Source organism: Ananas comosus, linkage group 7 (assembly GCF_001540865.1).
Source record: "Ananas comosus cultivar F153 linkage group 7, ASM154086v1, whole genome shotgun sequence".
In the NCBI taxonomy this organism is placed as follows: Eukaryota; Viridiplantae; Streptophyta; class Magnoliopsida; order Poales; family Bromeliaceae; genus Ananas; species Ananas comosus.
The window spans coordinates 7776370-7797580 of NC_033627.1; the positions used below are offsets into that span (position 1 = coordinate 7776370).

Sequence of the window (21211 nt, forward strand, 5' to 3'; positions counted from 1 at the left end):
CTGCTTCCTCATGTGTGATTCTTACGGGATTTTTTTTTGAGACGATGTCCTGATATATGATAATGCCCCTAATGACTTTTGACATTATGTCTTTAAGTGTAATACACTGGACTTTCGCAAATTGCAGAGTTCGATGTGTGGAAGAAGTGTGGACTATTTCACATGTTCTAAATGCTTGGAAAGTGTTTGAAGTAAGTTAGAGAGGTGATTGGAGGTTGTTTAAAGGAGAAATTGATTGATCTTGAGCAGAAACTCAGGGTTTTCTGACTTGCTGTACGTCACAGCATCACCTTCTACGGCTACGCATTGGCAAGATTGTCATCGCGGCCAGCAGTGGCTTTTTGGTATTTCACATTATGGATCCTATTATTGACCCCAGCTCGACTGGGTGTTCAGATATGATGTTTGAAGCTCAGAGAAGTGCTCTGTCTTCTCTCTTTCTCTCTTCTCTCTAGGGTTTCTCTCTCTTACGAAGAAATCGTGATTTCGCTCGTTTGTCGCGGCTTATTCCTCGCTGTTGCCGCAGCGTCGCGAGAGCCCTTTGGACGTCTGTGAGGAGCAGTGTTTGACGGGTTTTCGCAGCCCTGGACCAGCAGGTCACTGGTTGGAAGCTTGAGAGTAATCACTCACTTTCGCGTTGATCGGACTTCCTATTGCGATGGTGAGTAATAATTTCGGCGTTTTTGATTCTTGCTGTCGCTAGGCTGAGATTTCAGCATTAAAGATGAGTTAAATAGATGTCGAATTTAACTCCTTAGACCAAGGGGATAAGTCTTTTAAAGGCGTTAAATTGGAATTATTAGCCATTTTTTGAAGTTGAATTAGAACAATTGACTTATTTGCACGATTCGAATTGACTTGCAAATTAGGAATTACCTACTTCGCAAGCAGAAGTCTTCGAGCCTTGTTCAGCTGACTTGTACCCATGCGAAGTTTGGTTTGGAAATATATCTAACCTGACGGTAAGCTAGGAATTTCATGTGTATAAAACTGAATGCAAGATTCGGACTATATTATGCTATTATATGTTTGATATTGATGCCGTCTCGATGTTGTTCGCCAGCTGAGAAGTAGCGAACGAGCTTTGGGCATCGTTCGTGAGCTGACTTGTTGAGAGCTCTTGGAGCGGCGTCTGCTTAGAGGTATTACACTGTCCAAAACAGGGATTTAGATTACTTTGGTTTAGTGGAATTTTAGGTCGAATCGGAATTTCGGCCGTAGATTTAATCGATCTTGACGTCGTTTTTCGCAGCAGATTGAGGTTCGTTGAGCCGTTGTGGACTTCTTTAGTGAGTATAATCGGAGCTAGTACTAGGTGGGTCGGACCTAACCGAGCAGTGAAGCCCTCTTATGTTCTATATGTACTATATGAAATTGATTACATGTTTACTTTTTTGTGATTGATACACAGAAAATTGAGAACGAGTCACTTTATATGTATTTGTGTTGATATGGTATACATATGATTGAATAGAACCTCTATGAAGTAGAGAGTACTCATGCATAAGTGTCTTTATGCCTATGTTTATGTTCATATTTAGTTAAGATAACTAATGGACATACTAATGATGCTTTAGTAGAGTAGAGAACAATGATATTCTCGTGACTTTGTAGAGAACCATGACATTCTCTTGACTCTAACATAGGGAACTATGACATGCTCATGACTATGTTGATAGTGCCATACTAGTGGAAAGATTATAATGCTATGTGATTTAGCTTTACCCTTACATGTTTACAATCTAGTGGATACTAGCTTTTGTTACTATTCGTGTATTGATATTCCGATCAGAGGATCGAGGGTTCTGAACTTTGTATGTGAAAATATGAAAATTGAGACATGTGGATAATGGACTTTGCTCGCTTGCCATCGTGCTCATTCGCACACGCTTGTGAGGGTAGCTCCCTACAAGCCGGCACTCCGGAGTTGGCCTACGCGACAGTTGCTCGCCCGTGCGGGATTGGGTGCCGAACTGGATTGCCGTGGGGAGTGTATACTACCACGGGGCCATTAGGCGCGGCGCAAGCTGGGCTACCTTGAGTAGATCCCTGTGAATGAAAGGAAAGTGCTAAAGGAAAATTGGACAGTAACGAATAATTACCAGTTACAGTGTACAGTAGTTACTTACACACTTATGCTACGTTTATGCTTATAGTAGTAGCCATGCTTCTATCATTCAGTTAATTCATTACTGTTGATGCTATGATCACATGTTGTTTACATGTTCATTATTTGTTAACATTGGCTTATGAATTGTTAGCATTGAAAATATATCATGCAAATTATTGCTTTTATTTCCATTCTGTACATCTCGAGCCTAGTGGTGTAATTCGCCGAGGCTGGCGGCTTACCCACTGGGAACTATTGTTAATAGTTCTCACGCCCTTTTGGTGGTTGTTTTTACAGAGCCTGTTACAGGAGAGGCTAGGGATCGTGGCAAGGGAGTCGCGCCTAGCTAGGGACTACTAGGAGCGTGCTAGTCGATCACCTTGCTACTCGGACTACGGCCGAGGGTGATGTCCCTTTGTATAGAGAAACCACCATTGTATCTATCCTATTTTTGTATACTCGTGATGTATATGTACCACTTGGACCGTGAACTACAGTTGTGACACTTCTCTTCTGTCGAGATTTTGGGTTTGTACACTTTTTGTTCTTTTGTTGATATATATCGACCTGTACATTGCTCTGATATCAGGATAGGACTTTCTTTGTTTTACTTCCTATCGACTTGTTGCTTGTAGACGCCTTATATACTGCAGGTGTATGGCGGGTCTGTGCACGTGCCGGATATGCTTCCGCTGGTACCCGGGCGTGACATTAAGTGAAAGAATTGATGTTGCTACTTTGGCATGTTTCCTACGGCCATGAGTGATGTGGCTTTATGGGGCATTGCTGGAAAAGCAATCAGTTCTCAACTCAGTGGCATGAGGGCTTAAGGAAGACTAGTTGAATTACATTAAAACACTTTGACTCATTGTCGACAGGTTGTATCGCTTCAGTATAGCGAAACAATCATGAGTATAGTGTCATAATGTGCGCAATTGCGGTTAGCATGGCTCTTTGAGGGATTAGAGATGCTGAACCTGATGTAATTCAATGGTCTAGGGCATCAGGAGTCTAATATTTTTTTTTTGAGGGTTGATGTCTCTATGCTGGCCGGATGCGGTTTCTAGTATAGAGCTCCCAAAATGCAGGTTGATTCGGCGGTCGCACTGTTCATTTCCCTGTATGAATAGAATTAATAGTGGTGTGATGTTGAGGAAGTGGTTACGATGGCATCGACCCCGTCATGTGCGAGTGGGAGATGTTGGCATTCGGTTAAATCGAATCGGGTACGCCCATAAGCGGGTTCGATCCGACGGATATTATGTTATCTAATTGGATTGGAATTAATCTCGCTTTCAAATTGAAAAGTTATTTAGAGATAAATCCTAATCATATTAGGATAACAATTTATAACCGATTTGGCCTTATCTCTAACGCCATAAGGATTTTGGAATTCCTTATAAATATGCGGGCGATCCCACATAACGTAATATACGGAAAGAACGGAAAAAGAGAGAGAATAAAAAAATAATAGAGAGCTGGTATAATATAGTTTTAGCAGCAGTTAGCATAACTGCTGGCTAAAAAACTGCTAGAACAAACCTTATTTGTTGTAGTGATACAATGCTTCTTATTCTACTCATGCTGATGACAAAATTTGGACAGCATGCTCCGCATGCAACCATTTACTTTCTTTCATACCTTGATATATGAGCAAAATTTTCGCATTTAATTGATAACTAATGATGTTGGGCAAACCTGAGCCTTATATATATATATAGAGAGAGAGAGAGTTGGGATAGAATACCATTGATAGCAAAATGCCTTTTTTACCATCAAGTTTTTAGCCTTTGAATTAATTGCTTTCATTATTTCTAACCATTGGATTAGATATTATAACCCAGTGGGGACCACTCAACCCTAGGAAAACCATTCAACTCTAAGTAACTAATATCATCCTAACCCTATAATTTCCCATCCAATGGTTAAAAACTTGATAGCAAAAAAGACATTTTGATATCAATAGTATTCCAGCCTAGCTCTCTCTCTCTCTCTCTCTCTCTCTCTCTCTCTCTCTATATATATATATATATATATATGTATATAATTCTTCCACTTCTGCTTTCTCCAACTACAATTTTTACTACTACTTTCAATGTGGCTTGAAGCCTCAGTTTTCTGCTGAGGTGGTGTGTGCCTTGGTGTGCAGACCTTCTCCCTACCTCTCCCACCTTTTTATTACCACGTCCACACCAAGCGGGATGCGCCGCCCCGCCTTTCATTTAATGCGTTCGCACGCTGAACGCTTATGGCCCGACCCTCTACAGTTCCTGCCCCCTCTATGGCCGTCCTATCGCCATTGCATCGTCGTCTACGTCGGCGCCATGCCCGGCAATGTCATGTTGCGCTAACCGTACGGTCCCGGCTGTAAGGCCTCCTTCGCTCCTCCGGCCTTCGCTCCTCCGGGTTCGCGGTGCGTCCAGTCTCCCCCCTCCCCCACTGTCTCTGTTCGCTTCTTCCTTCCCTTTTTTTTTTTTACCCCTCTTTTTCCGACCCCACCTGCCTCGCTTCTTTTGTTTTCCCCCTTTTTTTTTTCTTGCCTTAGATAAGGCATTTCGGTACCGAGCAAGACTGCGTTGCTGTGCCAGAGGAAGGGTAGCTATACTGATTCGGTATAGTCGAAATACACCGTTGGTACAAAATTGACGATCTCACAAAGATGCAATATCAGTAGTTTTCTATTTACCGATCCCATCTTTCACGGAATCGATTCCCCAGGGTTGTTCTGTCATTGCTTAGTTGTGTGCTGCCTGCTGAGTGCGGCCACTGTGTTGCTGCTTCTGTCACGTATTTATATAGACCCTTGAGCACCCCTTCCCATTCGGCTAATTTGTCGTAAGGCGATGATGATCAATAATTTATGTTTGTTCCTTGAAAGGATCAATGAAAATATGAGTTTGTCCTGATAAGAGGCGCTTCTCCTATATTGTAGCTATTTCTAAATCAATATTAAATGTGTTAACGGCAAGGCAGCTTGGATGGTCAAAGGCAACCGCTGCAGCCATCAACACTTCAGCCAATTAATTTGTATTCAAAGGGAAAATCGCCTCATGACAAAAGAATATATTATGATCTGAGCATTTCTTTACTATTTTCATTCTTGCCATTTGATATGTATCAGAACTTACAAAAATGTTCATTCTTACCATTTGATATGCTTTATGTATTCGAACTTTCATATATATGCTTTATGTATTCGAACATTATTATTTTGTTTTCAGCCATAATCATGCTATTGACAGTGAGTTGATTCCAATTATTCATCTTAATTTTCAACTATCTGCTCGACATAATTTTAACTTCACCCTGATTTTTTTTCCTTACAATTTCTTTCTCACGCATTTGTGATTTTTTCATTCTTCACCTATACAAATGGCCCGCGGCAATGCGCGGGACCTACACTAGTTGTGCATGATGATAGACTTATCAAACAGCCCTATACACATCTATAGTCCTATTTAGGGCACCTAAAATCACGCAAATTGTGCATGGTGATAGATTTATATGCCTTGCCTTGCAACCCGGAACAACGGTAGTTTATCTTTTTATTTTATATAAATTAGTGTCAAATTTATTGTTCAAAAACAACAACTAAAAGATTTATTCGATATATAAAACAAATCATCGAGCGACAACATGCTTTGCATGGTTCTGATTCCACTGTTAGAAATTATTTACCAAATTATGATGATAAATTATATAGATTTTTGCAAACCTTTTTGCTGCAGAATTAATGTTGCAATTACTAGAATATGATATCGTCTTGTTTTACAAACTCCTTGATCCGCTTAGAATCTGTCTCAGAATTTGTCTCGATCTTTAGCACGTATGTCGTTTTCAACGTTGTTCTTTCTTATTGCAATCTGACTATCAGAGTCGATCGCAACGCACCGCCCAAATCTCTAGGATTTTCAATAATGCTCTAGAGTGAACCCAAAAGAGAAAATTTTAGTGGAGAGATTATTTTTATTTTTCTTATTTTTTGTATGTAGCCAATCCCTCATATACTTATAGGCCATGGGCCATAGGAAGATATTAATTCTAATCCGATTCTAACTAAATTTCACAGGTATAAGGATTTAAACAAAATAAGATTTATCTTTTTGAATTTATTTCTTATCCTATGCATACTAGAAATATTTTAGATAAGTTTCAATATGGACGAATTCTAACACTATATTACAAAGATCCTCCATAAGCTCAACCAACTATCAGAGATTGGACATGCCACTGCTAGATCGTATTTGCCAACAACGTTAAGTTGCCTACTCTCTGAAAACACATACCGTTATACAGGGTACGTGACAGAATGAAAGCATCCATGATGAGTCGCCAGCCAAATTATGAGAAAACGTAGATAAAATTAGAAATTAACAAACTAAAGGGGTGTTTGCCCTAGCTTTTAAAAAGTGCTTTTGGGCTGAAAAGTGATTTTCGGCTCAATGGAGCGTTTGGCAACTCATTTTTAAAATCTGATTCTGTTTTTCAGAATCAGAAAACTGATTTTGAAGGCCCTAGAATTAGAAACAGAAAAAAGCTGCTGCTTGAAATCTGATTCTGATTTTGGATTTAAACTTCAAATTTTTATTTCTATTTTTATTTCAATATTTAAATTTAAATTTAATTTTAAATTTTAAATTTCAGATTCATTTTTGAATTTTTAAATTTTAACTTTCAAATTTAAAATTTTGAAAAATAGATTTAAAACTTTAAATTTTAAATTTTAAATTTAAATTTCAAATCTCAAATTTTAGATTTTAAANTTTAATTTTAAAAATTTAAAGTTTTAATATGTTTTAAATTTTAAACTATAAAATTAAATTTTTTATTAAATTTTAAAATTTTTTAAATTTTAAATTTTATTAATACTTTAAATTTTAAATTTTTATATTTATATTTAAATTTTTATATATATTAATACTTAAAATTTTATATTTTAAATTATATATCTTTAAATTTAATTTTCATTATAAAGTTTGAAATTTAAACCTTTAATTTTAAATTTTAAATTTCAGATTTAAATTTTAAACTTTAAATTTTTATTTTTATATTTATTAATACTTTAAATTTTATATTTTATAATTATAAATTTTTATAAAAATTTAAAATTTAAAGTTTTAAATTTTAAATTTTAAATTTTATTAATACTTTAAATTTTAAACTTATAAATTTTATTAATACTTTAAATTTAAAATTTATAAGTTTAAAATTTAAAATTTAAAATTTTAATTCAAATTTAAATTTAGATTTTAAATTATTTTAAAATAAAATTTAATAAAAATATTAATTTATGCAAATACCAAAAAAAATTTGCCTGACAGTTTTTCAAAATCACTTCAGAAAAATCATTTTTATCTAAACTCTGCCAAGCGCTCTACAGCTTTTTAACAAAAATCACTTCTCCAAACCAAAATCACTTTTTCAGAAGGTAGGCCAAACCGGCCCTAAGTGACGGAGTTGCTCTGTTACTAATCCTACGAGGACAAGTAAGCTGAACAACATTAACAATGCTGTTTCTATCCAGGAAAACCATATAAGAAGAGGCAAATGTAAATTTTTTAAAACGTGATACAACAACAGTAATAAATAGGAGCATTTTTCACGACAGAATGTCTCTCGGGCTTGCGCACGCCCCTCCTAAGTGATGAGGAAAACTTTCCGTACATCCGGAACTCCTCTTCTTCTGTAACGGGCCAAAGAAAATAAAAAAATTTCGGTGTAGCAGTCTTTAGTTTTCTTTTTTCTTGTTGCTAGAAATGTACATCGTGGGGTCTTTTGTTTCTTTTCCGTAAATGTGATTTAACTGTCATGCCTGACTGGTGAAACAGGGATTAAGGAACTACCGTTTCTAAAACATGAGGAACAGTTACAGCACGAATGAAGATTACAAATCAAACTTAATTAAAATTGCGAGCTTCGGTGCTGTTTGCAAAGCAAAGTTGAAAATGTGATAACTCAAAAACGCAAAATATTCTCTAGACGCAATGTATAGATGTTTACAAAAGATCCTGCATAGAAACAGCATGCAAATTCTTAGCAAAAGAAAGGATCCAGGTGCTGTTGCAATAGAGTATTACTGAAGGTGTGTACTAGAAACACGATGCAGTTTCTAAGGTTGATAATGGAAAAGATGAAAATAATAATAATAATAATAATAATAATAATAATAATAATAATAATAATAATAACAGACTATATTTTGGCACATAACCAAGACTTAAAAAGGTGTTTAAAGCATCAGAGAACTCAACTTAGTGCTCTCTGTGCTGTAAAAATTAGGCTGTTAAAACAAGGTCCGCACTAAACCTGACCTAGTTAGATTAGTACTACCACTATTACATGAGAATATGCTTTCAAGCATCGTTTCAAAGAAAAATACTTACATAAATGCAAACACTTTGTTAGCCTTCCACCCAAGCAGATCCAATATGAGCGAATGTCCAATTAACCACAGATCCAATTTTGGCTGCAAGCATTGGAGATACCATCATATGATTCATTTGTAATATGCCTGCTCTTAGAGAATTGCATACTTAAGGAGGTGGTGGGGGATCGGCCGACAATGTACCTTCCAAAACCTTAACTACTTCCCCCATCGAGGGCCGAAGCCGAGCATCAGACTGGACACACCAAAATGCGATCCTCAACATGCGTTCAACCTCATCTACATCAAATTTATCCCTAATTCTCGAATCCACAAGCTCCACACCTCGCCCCTCTGCCCACTCATTATGGGCCCAACAACAAATATTAGTGCCAGCATGGCGTCCACTCACCATTCTCAGTATCATCTCCCCAAAGCTCGCCACATCAGCCTCAGCACCTTGCTCACTTTCGCTTGCCTTGCCGCTCATTCTCTTCAAGCCAAATTTTGTCACCTTTGCTTCGAGCTCTTCATCCAGAAGCACATTCTCCCATTTCAAGTTCCCATGAGCGACAAATTCCCTGCAGCCAGAGTGCAAGTAGGAGATGACTTTTGCCACTCCTACGCATATCTTTACCCTTCTTCTCCATGTCAGCCTCCTGCTGAGTTTAGCTTCTGTAATCCATTTATCAACTGAACCATTCTTATGAAACTCGTATAACAAGAACCTTCGGTCGGAGCAGCAACAGTAGCCCTCCAATTTCACCAAATTCTTATGGTGAATTCCTCCTAAAGCAGAAATCCAAGACCTAAACAGTTTCTCTCCTATGATTTCCCCACTTTGCATCGCATATTTTAACTCCCACACTACAACAACTTTGTTCGACAGAAGCACACCTTTGTATAGATTTGTCCCAAGCTGGTCCTTGAAGTTACCGGTGATATTGATCAACTCCGAGTATGATAATGGAACCAAACCAATAGAACTAGGACAAGGGCAGTATGTTGCTCCCGTGCTCTTAACCTCATTTTTTCTCTTCCAGAGGAAAAAAAGAATACCAACTTGGATCGCCACAAATGCAAGGAGTGCGCCAGATATTGGTCCAATGATAGAAGGTATGTAGAATCTCTTGATCTCTTTGTTTAAAGGAGCAGTGGAAGGAGAAGATGCAGAGGCATTTAAAGGAAATGCGGCAAGTGGATCTAAACAGATCTTAACATACGATGTGTATGGTAAGGAGGGGTTCCCATGACCCGTAATGAATCTGGTCTTTTTGATACGGCACTGAGCTTCACCGTCGTTGGTTGCAGTAGCAGCCATGCAATTAGGATCTTGCAAGCACAAGTCCCTGCACTGCCTAGCACTGGACTGAATAATAGAATCTTGTGGTGGATAAATACCGTACAAGAAAGTATGCTTAAATGCAACCATAGTTGTTCCGGAGCTGCAATGTTGATAGTATGGAGCCAAACAACTAGAATTTGCAGCTAAACTTGATGACCCGAAAGGGCATTTACAGGTTGCAGTCCCCACTTGGGACAACGTGCACACCCCAGATAACCCACAAGTAGCAAAGACGTTGCACTGGTTGGCCACAGCTTGCCACACCTTTCTCCATAACTTTGAAGAGTCATCCCACGAGTACATTCGCAAATTCCCATCAGCATCTAACCTTAGAAACCTAAAGACGACAGAGGAATCGTTATGATCAACTGCAAACATCGACCACACCGGCCTCGACATTTGGTCGACTAGTTGAAATGATCCTTCTCTTGTGACGACAGCAGCGAGAGTGGGGAATGTAGGGGCGACTTCAGCTTTCCAGTAAGTGACATTCGTCTCCCAGCTGAGTTTCAGCATGCCAGAAGCATCCATAGATAGCGTATAATGACTCGATACAGAATTTCGGCTAGCAGCTCGAAGGGTCTCAAATACTGTCAAATTCTGGCCTGGGAGTAGCGTATCAGTAGGTGTTCTAAAGCTTTGCCAAATAACATTGTGGTTTTGACCTAAGAGAACAAGATTACCATCATCTAAGAGACTAGCAGAAGATACAGAGGAGTTGCTAGTGTTGCTACTCCAAACAGTTGCCGCTGTTAAAGAGTCGAACAGAATGAGGTCTCCAGTCTCAGTAAGGTGAAGATATGAATCAGAACCGACAGAGATTCCAGCTCCCGCAACCCATATGCGAGCTTGCTTATCTGATGGGATTGAGGCTGAGCTGAAACGAATGCCGACGCTGTATTTGTTAGGGTCGTTGGAGTTGTTGAAGAAACCTAGGGCAAAGTTCCCATTTGAAGAAACCCAGTAGTTGTGGTTTGATGCAAACAGCTTGGAATCTAGAGGGATTTGCAAACCTTTGATATAAACTACGAAAAGAGATAGTACTAAGACAAAGAACCGACATGATATTGGTTTGAGCATTTTGACATCTATGGCGGAGGTAAGAGTGGAAACAATGCCCCCCTAAAAAATGGGATTTTAGAATGCAAGGGATGGATACTAATTTCAGCACTGAAAGATCTTACAAGCTGGTTTTGATGGTGAATCAACACTCATGAAGGTTAGGCAATGTAGAGTCAAAGAGGGCAACATTTTGCGCCTTTTCACCAGGTCTTTCGGCTTTTAGAAAAAGAAAAAGACCTTTTAGGTGGTGCCGAACTAAATTAGCGTTCCATGCACCATGAAACTCCTAAGAACAAAAAAGAAGTAACATATAGAAAAATTAATAACACCCCCCCACAAGAAACAGAATTGAAAAAAGAGTAGGACTTTGCAAGAGACAAGATATCCAAACTGGAATTACATGTTGAATACCCAAATTTATGAAGTGGGCATGTAATGAGAACAAGCCTAATTTCTTCTTCTTCCTCCTCTTGAGCCCTCAGAGCAGAATCTTAGTGAAAGGACAGATTTGAGAGCTAAATGGTGGAATTCTAATGAAGCTCAAGAAAATGGTTTGCCAAAAATAGCACATTAGGAAAGAAAAAGAAATTAGAACAATCAAATCAGAAATATGGAGAACAGAAATGGATACTAGAATAAAATAACAATGCCAGATTTGAGATTTGAATGCTCAAATCGATGGTTGAAAATGCTTACCTCCCGTTGAAGCTACTTGAGAAGGGAAAGAGAGAGTCGGAAAGGGAAAGCGATGGGAGGGAAAAATAAAAAAAAGGGGGAGGAATAAAAGGAAAAAAATAAAGAAAATGAGGGGGTTTCAGAAAGAATTTTTTTTATATATAAATAATTGTGAAAGGGAAATAGGAGGTGGAATTATGTGGGGGGTGAGGGTCAAAGGGAGTCCGCAGGCACAGTGAGTAATTAAAGAAGCTCTGGAGGAAAGGCGGAAAGGAAACGGAAGAAAGTTGCGAGTGAGGTTTGGTAGGGGAATGGGATGGGGAGAGAAAGAGACTGTGGATAGAAAAGAAGGAAGAAAAGAACGCGTGGGCTAGGGAAAAGGATGTGAGGTGAAGATAAAAAGGGAACGCGTGGGATCGAAAAATGAGATGTCAGGTGAGGTTTTGCCTTTCATAAACACAGATATACTCATTGGTTTAGAGCGGAGAAAGGTTTAATTGCATTATATTATTACTATATTTTACAGATTTTTATATTTCCTATCCTATGCGATTATATTTAAATAATTAATTTTATACAGATACCTACAAAAATCTCAAATAGTAAATATATTTTTACAAAATTTAAATTATCAAATTTATTTTCTCAAAAAATTTTTGATTTGCAAATATATCCCACAAAAAGTTTTGATTCGTTCATACATGTTCCAGCCGTTTGATTTATTGTTAGTTTTTTAATGATGAGCGTATAAAATGACTATTTTGTCATTACAATTTTGTTGATGCAAAATTTTTTTTTTTTTCTCTCTCTCTCCTTGCCTTCGCCGCAGTACGTGCGGCGTACTTTATTTTTGTCACGGCCAAGCGCCTCGCCTTTGACGTTGCCGCTGCCATATGTGTCGTCATTGTCTTGGATAAAAAGGATAGGGTAAGAAAGATAACAAGATTTAATATTTGTCATGCCCCGGGGCCGATTTTAAAAGCCTTTTTACAATGAATGCAATTTTTGAAATTAGAGTTACGAAAAACATGTCATTTCTTTCTTTTTTTTTTCAACCTGGCCTACCTGACTTACAGACCCGCTACAAATATAAAGTTTTTTTGTCCACTCGAACAAAATCTCCTTTATATTTGCACGGCATACCAACAATACCTCAGGATCACAACAACAACCTACATTTACCAATCCACAATCAATTCATGCAATACATTTCCATACAGCTAGCAATCCTTAGAAATGATGCATGCCTCTAAGCACTCCTTAGGCGCTGGATGATGCGATGCACAGTACAACAATCATCCTATTTAAAAGTGCTCCCCACTCGAAAACTTTATTTTTAACTCTATTCATTCATTTCATAAAAATCATTCGAAAACCTTTTTAAAACTGTTTCCTACTCGGAAACTCTATTTTGAAAACCGACAACCTCGAGGGGTAAAAAACCACGATGCATAAATCCGGTACCAAAAATCCGTAGATCTCCAATTGCATGCATAAAAGAAACACATTAACTCAAACCAGTTCACAAGCATCCAAACATTCATAGTGATCATCTAACTGAACCATTTAATTATTAAATTACTAAGTGCGAGAATGAAACATAACCAGGGTGAGGATCGCTACTGCAGTCTAACTAGTATGTCCTCCCGTCGCGCCAAATGCAACTCCTTGCCCGAGTCACCTGAAAAAATGGGGGGTGAGAAACCACAATCAAGGTGTCACGCCTCGGGACCGATACCAATTTAGGTCGGTACCAAGTCCTTATGTCTAACAACATAGAATATGTCACAACTCTCTTATAGGCCTATCTCTATGTCATCATGTCTAAAACATGAAAAGTAGTAGATGTCCATGGCCTATCTCTAAGTCTCAATACAATAGTCTCATAGTGTGCTAGTCTAAGTGCACCTTTATGACACTTTTATTTACTAAGTCCAAGCTTAACTCAAATGTTCATAAATACATAATTGAGCCACTTTAAACATATGAAGCATGTTTCCAAACGACTAGTGCGAACACTACTCAAATGCATGTAACAATACCCAGAATGCTCTACTATATAGAGTGAAAATTTTCTTATACATAACACATGCATTTTAAGTGTTCTAAAATTCACATAAATTCCATTTAGCATAGATTTGCATTTAAAATGACGTTACGACGAGTATAGAAAGCAGGGGGGCCATTTCGCCCCGTTTTCATGAAGCCAAACCCACCACAACTCTTGCGCTACTTCGTTTGCTCCGACGAAGGTGTTCGCTAGTCTCCTAGCACCCTAAAGATGTAGGAACAAGGGTTAAACGAACCTTACGATCAACCCTAAGCTCAATCAATAAGTAACATAGGCTAAGGTGGAGAAAACTCACTTCAAGTGAAGACATCCTCTCTCAAGCTCCAAATGGGAGTTAGAGTTCTTCAAATTCAACCTAAATAAAGGTTCTAAGCCAATCAATTGGGTCTCCAAGCCCTCAAATCAAAAATCCCCAAAATAAACCCTAAATCTCATTTCTAGGGTTCCATCTAGCCAAATCTAGGAAAACATGTATCAAAAGGAGAATACATGCTACCGACCTCAAGGGGAGTCCCAAACCAAGCTCGAAATGCTAAAAGGTAGAAGATTGATACTCCACAAAGTTTCAACCACGAGCTCCAAGCCACCAAGGTGAGAAATGAGGTTGAGGAAGATGCTCCAAGGTCTCCAAGCTAGCTCTTCTTCAACTCCTCCTTTTTCTTCTCCTTCTTCTTCTCTTTCTAGAGAGTGTAGAGAGAATGTGAGGGAGAGAAATGAGGGTGAGAGGAAGAGGAAAGGCTCTATAAGCCTTCAAATGTAACAAAATCCACTTAAGTCCCTAAAAAATCCAACATGTGCACTGCCCGGGTCTGGGCAGTTTTCAGACTAAGGGACCGGTCTCCCCGACCTGGGACCGGTCTCTCAGTCTGCCCTGAAAATCCAACGTTCGGGAATCGGTCTCTCCCCGCATGGGACCGGTCTCTCCCCGTGTAGTCGCGCTCGGGGACCGGTCTCACCTACCAGGGACCGATTGCCTCTAGTCCTGCCGCAGCACTGTTCTAAGGGGACCGGTCTCTCCTATCAGGGACCGGTCCCCGAGAGTGAAAACTCTCAGGACATAGCCAAAACTCTAGAGATCAAACTTTTAGGTCGGAATACCATCTACGACCTTCCACCAAGTGTGGAAAAGTTCGGAATACTTATCAAACACTCGAACCTCGCAATTTGCACAGGTCCAGTGTGTTACATTCACCCCTCCTAAAAAGGAGTTTCGTCCGCGAAACTCAAAAGCAAACACATACCTCAAAGCTCCATCTAAAAAAGATGGGGATAGCGCTCCCGCAGCGCGCTCTCAAGCTCCCACGTGGCCTCCCGCTGCCCGTGGTTGCTTCAAAGAACTTTCACATACGGAATATCCCGATTTCGCAGTTTCTTTACCTCGCGAGCCAAGATCTTCAAGGGTTGCTCCTCGAAGCTCAAATCATCCCGTAACTCCATAGGTGTAGCATCCAACACATGAGTTGGGTCGAAAACGTACTTCCGAAGGACCGATACATGAAAGACATTGTGCACACCCGATAGGTTTGGTGGTAGAGCAAGTCAATACGCTACCAGACCTACACGCTCCAAGATCTCATATGGTCCAATGAAACGGGGGCTCAACTTACCCCGAATCCCGAATCTCTTGATCCCTCTAGTCGGCGAGACCTTCAAGAAAACATGGTCTCCAACTTGGAACTCCAAGTCTCGCCGTCGTCGATCGACGTAGCTCCTCTGTCTACTCTGTGCCGTCAAAAGTCGCTCCCGAGCAATTCGAACCTTGTCCTCAGCTTCCTAGAGCACATCAGGGCCCAATCCCAACCTCTCGCCGACTTCACTTCAATGAAGTGGCGACCTACACTTCCGTCCATAAAGTGCTTCGAAGGGCGCCATCTTGATGCTTGCTTGATAACTGTTGTTATAAGCAAACTCCGCCATCGGTAGATGCTGCGACCATCCTCCCTGGAAGTCTATCACAAATGCTCGGAGCATATCCTCTAAAGTCTGAATGGTGCGCTCCGACTGCCCATCACTCTGAGGGTGGAAAGCAGTGCTGAAGTCCAGTCGGGTGCCTAGGGCGTTCAGCAAACTCCTCCAAAAATGAGACACAAACCGAGTGTCTCGATCCGATACTATCGACATAGGCACTCTATGAAGTTGCACAATCTCATCAAGGTACACTTGTGCGAGCTTCTCTCCGGTCCAAGTAGTATGAATAGGTATGAAGTGCGCCGACTTCGTCAACCTATCCGCCATCACCCATATAGCATCATGCCCGGCCTTAGAGCGGGGCAATCCAGTCACAAAATCCATGGTGATCTTCTCCCACTTTCACACGGAAATAGGCAAACTCTGAAGTTTTCCCGCGAGTAATCGGTGCTCAGCCTTCACTTGTTGGCAAGTTAGACAACGAGCTACAAACTCGCCAACGTCCTTTTTCATCCCCGGCCACCAATAAAGCAACTTCAAGTCCTTATACATCTTGGTGCCTCCCGGATGTATAGCATAGGGCGCTCGGTGCGCTTCTTGAAGAATATCCTCTTTAATTCCCGAATTCGCCGGTATACAAATTCGTCCACGAAAACGCATCAATCCTTGGTCATCCACAAGGAAGTCGCCGGTGCAACTATCAACCATTTTATCTCGAACCTTTTGCAACTCCACATCGGAAGCTTGCTTCTCTTTAATTATATCCAAGAGTGTAGGTTGCACCACCAAAGTCATCAATCTCAAAGACGTATTTGGAATCACCACCTCCAACTCCAACCGCTTCATCTGCTCGATCAACTGCGGTTGAGTAACAATATGCATCGCTAAGTTTTCCGTTGATTTTCTACTTAGCGCATCAGCCACCACGTTAGCCTTGCCCGGGTGGTAAAAAATAGTCAAATCATAATCCTTGAGTAGCTCCAACCATCTGCACTGTCTCAAGTTCAACTTCTTCTGAGTGAATAGGTATTTGAGGCTCTTGTGATCCGTGTATACTTCACACCGCTCGCCATACAAGTAGTGGTGCCTAACTTCAATGCGAAGACTACAGCCGCCAACTCCAAATTGTGCGTAGGGTAATTCTTTTCATATTCCTTTAGTTGGCGGGAAGCATACGCGATCACCTTGCCATCCTCAATCAAAACGCAACCCAATCCATTAAGAGATGCATCACTATAAATTACATACCCTGCTCCAGCAACAGGTAGGGTCAGGATTGGGGCGGTCGTCAGTCGTTGCTTCAACTCTTGGAAGCTTCTCTCGCACACATCATTCCAGATGAACTTGACACCTATATTTGTGAGCCTCGTGAGAGGAGTAGGTAGCTTAGCGAACCCCTCGACAAATCTCCAGTAGTAACCGGTCAGTCCAAGGAAACTACGAATCTTCGTAACGCTCGTCGGTCTCGGCCAATCCTTGATAGCCTCAATGTTCTTAGGATCCACAGCTATACCCGATCCCGATATCAAATGTCCAAGGAAGGCTATCTCTCGAAACCAAAGTTCACACTTTTTCAGCTTGGCATAAAGCTCATTTTCCTGAAGTATTTGAAGTACAAGCCTCAAATGCTCCTCATGATCCGCATCGCTTTGGGAATAAACCAAAATGTCGTCGATGAACACCACGACGAACCTGTCCAGATAAGGCTTGAAAACACGGTTTATCAGATCCATAAAAGCTGCCGAGGCATTAGTAAGCCCGAACGGCATAACAGTGAACTCGTAATGCCCATACCGTGTTCTAAAGGCCGTCTTCGATACATCCTCGGGTTTGATCTTCATTGGTGGTATCCCGACTGCAAGTCTATCTTGGAATACACACACGATCCCTGAAGCTGATCAAACAAGTCGTCGATCCTCGGCAACGGATACTTATTCTTGATCGTGACTTTATTGAGTTCACGATAGTCCACACATAGGCGAAGTGATCCGTCCTTTTTCTTGACGAACAGAACTGGCGCTCCCCACGGCGAGACGCTCGGACGAATAAAGCCCTTGTCCAACAGATCCTGTAGCTATGCCCTCAGCTCCTTTAGTTCCGCCGGTGCCATCCTATAGGGTGCCTTCGAGATTGGAGTAGTCCTAGGGACGAGATCTACCACAAACTCGATCTCCCTATCGGGTGGCATACCCGGTAGCTCAGCTGGAAACACGCCCTGAAACTCCCGTACCACTGGAATATCCTGAATCCCAGGGGTGTCATCCTCACCCCTCAACACAACACTAGCCAAGTAGGCTACACATCCTCGGCTGATCAGCTGCCTAGCTCGAGACGAGCTGATCGACATCGCAAAAAGCGAACTCCGGCATCCTCTAAACACAATCTCAGTCTGCCCCGGTTCTCTAAAAGTAATCGTGCGATTCTTGCAATCAATGGTGGCGTAAAACTTGGTCAGCCAATCCATACCCAAGACCACATCGAAATTCTCTAGCTTGCGCAGAGCTAGCAAATCCACGGGCATGATCCAATCTCCTACCCGAACAGGGCAATTAGGGCAATACTCTCTAATATCCAGAGTGTTGTCGGGTACTACAACATGTCCCGGATGCAACAAGGAAACCAAAGGGATGCCATGCAATTCAGCAAACAGCCGGTCTATAAATGAATGCGATGCACCAGTATCAAATAAAGTACGAACTCTAATGCCATCAAGTAAAATAATACCTGCAACCACATCCTCGGCTGCTGCCGCCTCCTCGGTCTGAGCAGCATACAAACGCCCACTCAGGGCCTGTCGAGAACCCTCGCTCTGGCGCTGGACGGGCGGCCGCCCTGGCTGATACTGCGCTGATGGAGTCTCGTGACTGGCGGCTGGTAGAGCCGGTGCCGATGCAGTCGACGGTGCCGGTGATGAACCTCTCGGGCACTCAGTCCGAACGTGGCCCTCCTGGCCATACTGGAAACACCTGCCCGCCCGATGTGGACACTGCGGTGGGTAATGAAGACCACCGCAGATCACACACGGGGAAGGCCGGCGACGGTCAGAACCTCCTCGCTGCGCTGCTGAGCCGCGTCCATGCTGCTGGTTCCTAGGATACTTCAGCGGCCTCCTAGAGTGTGTCTGGCTCGCACCCTCTGCCGCAGGCCTCTTGGCCTTACCTTTGTCCATCGCCTCTCGCCGCTCCTGGACATCTGCCGCGCCGCTCTCCACTATGAGTGCGCGATCCACCATCTCCCGGTAGGTTTGGAGGTTAGAGGATTGCACAAACCGGAAGATCGATGGTCGCAACCCTTGCTCGAAGATGCGGGCCTTGTTCTCGTCGTCCCGCACGACGAAAGGCATGTAGTGAAGAAGCCGAGAAAACTCCCACTCGTACTCGGCTACAGTCCGATCACCTTGACGCAAGTTGCGCAGATCCTGCTCCATCTTTCGCTTGACACTGGTCAGGAAGTAGTGCGCTAATAGAAGCTCCTTGAACCTCTTCCAAGATATAGCCTCCAAGTCAGTGCTGGGGTTCTCCTGGAGATCCAACGACCAGCGGTAGGCCTCGCCGTCCAAATGGTGTGTGGCGAGCCAAACTCGATCTCTCTCCTCCACGAAGGTGTCGCGGAAGAGCTTCTCCATATGCATCAACCACTTCTCCACGATCCAATGGTCGACCTTCTCGCCGTCGAAGATCCGGGGACTGTACCTCCTGAACTCATTGAGGCGCTCTATCAGTCGGCCCCGCTCCGCTCCCTCGACCAAGGTAGGGAAAGCTGCTCCAACCGCGGACCTCTGCACAGGTGGTACTGTGATGGCCTCCTCCTGAGACACGGCAATAGGCGCTGCTCACGAAGAACTAGGCGTGGGGGACGGCGCTCTAGGCGCGACGTCCACAACTGGTGCTGGCGGTGTAGGGGCCTGAGTCTCCCTAGAAACTGCTGCCTGCTGTAAAAGAAAGTCCTCCAGGCGCTTCATCCGCGCCTTCTGTCAGCGCGCCGCCTCCGTCTGCTATCGGGCCGCCTCCGCCTGCTGTGTCACCAAGTCGGTGAGAGCCGCAAGCTTGCTCCTCAACTCTCGGACCTCGCCGGATCCGGAGGTAGTGGAGGTCTTGACCTCCTCAAGATGTGCCGCATTATCCGCTCCGGCAGATTGGGAGCGGGTGATCGGCATCTCACTACAACATCATAAAAGCGTAAGTTAGTAACCCACGCTATCGTATCCCCGCTCAAGCAGATAATACCCCAAATCATGCGAAAGTAATGAAGTGTGCTTCACTACTAACTCCCGATGTTACGTTGTCGGCTGCCGACGTAACCCTCCGTGAAGTTAGGAGCTATACACTTCAATTTAACTCCACTTTCTAGAGTTATCAAGATACCCAATCACGATACTTTCGCTTACAAGTCAAATAGACCTCGTCTGTCACGAGCCTATTTCCTATAGTTCAACCGGCCTAAGGTTTGCTAGGTCCACTAAGACTCAACCCTAGGCTCTGATACCAAACTAATCTGTCACGCCCCGGGACCCAGCGGAAGCCCGCCCGGCGCGTGCCCAGACTCGCCATATGTCTAAAACGTATAAGGCGTTTACAATAAAACGATAAATAAGACAATAAAAAGAACATCTAGAAGCATCAAAGCAAGGTATATCTAGAAGCTACAATAAGGGTAAGGAATATAAAAGTAAATCCACTAAGCAAAAACATAAAGTGAATACAATAGGAATCCCAATACAAAAGCTAAACAAGTACATAGGAGGTCTCTCTATACATGGTACTCAAAACTCTCTCTCTCACAAAAACCAAAAAGAAGAGAGTGACTACCTAGGAGCAACAGCAAGCTCCGCTATCTAGCTATGCGACTCCCTTGCCGCGATCCCGTGCCTCCGCCGGTGCCGAAGGCTCTGAAATAAAACCATAAAACAGAGAGCGTGAGAACTATTGAATAATAGTTCCCAGTGGGCAATTACTGGCTTCAGTGAAATGCACCACTAGGCCCGAACTAAAAAGGGGGTCAGTAAGCAGATATAAACAAAAACGATATGTACGACAAGTAAATAAACATGAATATTTGTTACTACCTGATATCTCTACTTAGCTTGATTTAGCATAAGAAAAGCTATTCTCGTATGAATGTACCCAAGCATCGCTAGTATGATGCCATAAGTCAAATAGTAAAGATGTCGTTGTTTACTATTCTAATCAATGTCCACATGGCATGATAAATGCTCAAAATCAAATCTGAAGAGACCCGCCCGAAGGCTGTCTGGCCCTGAGACCCACCCGTAGGCTATTTGGCCGGTGCCGAGCCTAATGGCCCCGTGATAGTCAACATCCCCACTCTAGAAATAAGTCTTTTCCATGGCAATCCACTTCGGCACCCAATCCCGCACGGCGAATATGTATCACGATGGCCATCTCCGGAATGCCGGCTTGTAGGGAGCGACCCTCACAAGCATGTGCGAATGAGCACAATGGCAAGTAACAAAAGATCCGTCTCAAGTACCAAGCTCTCATGTCTAACAACATGGAATATGTCACAACTCTCTCGTAGGCCTATCTCTATGTCATCATGTCTAAAACATGAAAAGTAGTAGATGTCCACGGCCTATCTCTAAGTCTCAATACAATAGTCTCATAGTGTGCTAGTCTAAGTGCCCCTTTATGACACTTTCATTTACTAAGTCCAAGC

General features: G+C 42.1%; 1 protein-coding gene across 1 annotated transcript; it reads right to left on the bottom strand.

Moving 5' to 3' along the window:
• On the bottom strand, positions 8281 to 11894 carry LOC109713439 (G-type lectin S-receptor-like serine/threonine-protein kinase SD3-1). The gene is made up of 2 exons (XM_020237520.1): positions 11578 to 11894; positions 8281 to 11167 (listed from the first exon to the last, which is right to left on the bottom strand). The coding sequence occupies exon 2, from the start codon at positions 10897 to 10899 to the stop codon at positions 8644 to 8646; it is 2256 nt and encodes a 751-aa protein (XP_020093109.1). The 5' UTR covers positions 10900 to 11167; positions 11578 to 11894; the 3' UTR covers positions 8281 to 8643.

What these genes read in the sequence shown, in the direction of transcription:
- LOC109713439 (XM_020237520.1), bottom strand. Translation starts at nt 10,899, where the DNA reads ATGCTCAAACCAATATCATGTCGGTTCTTTGTCTTAGTACTATCTCTT.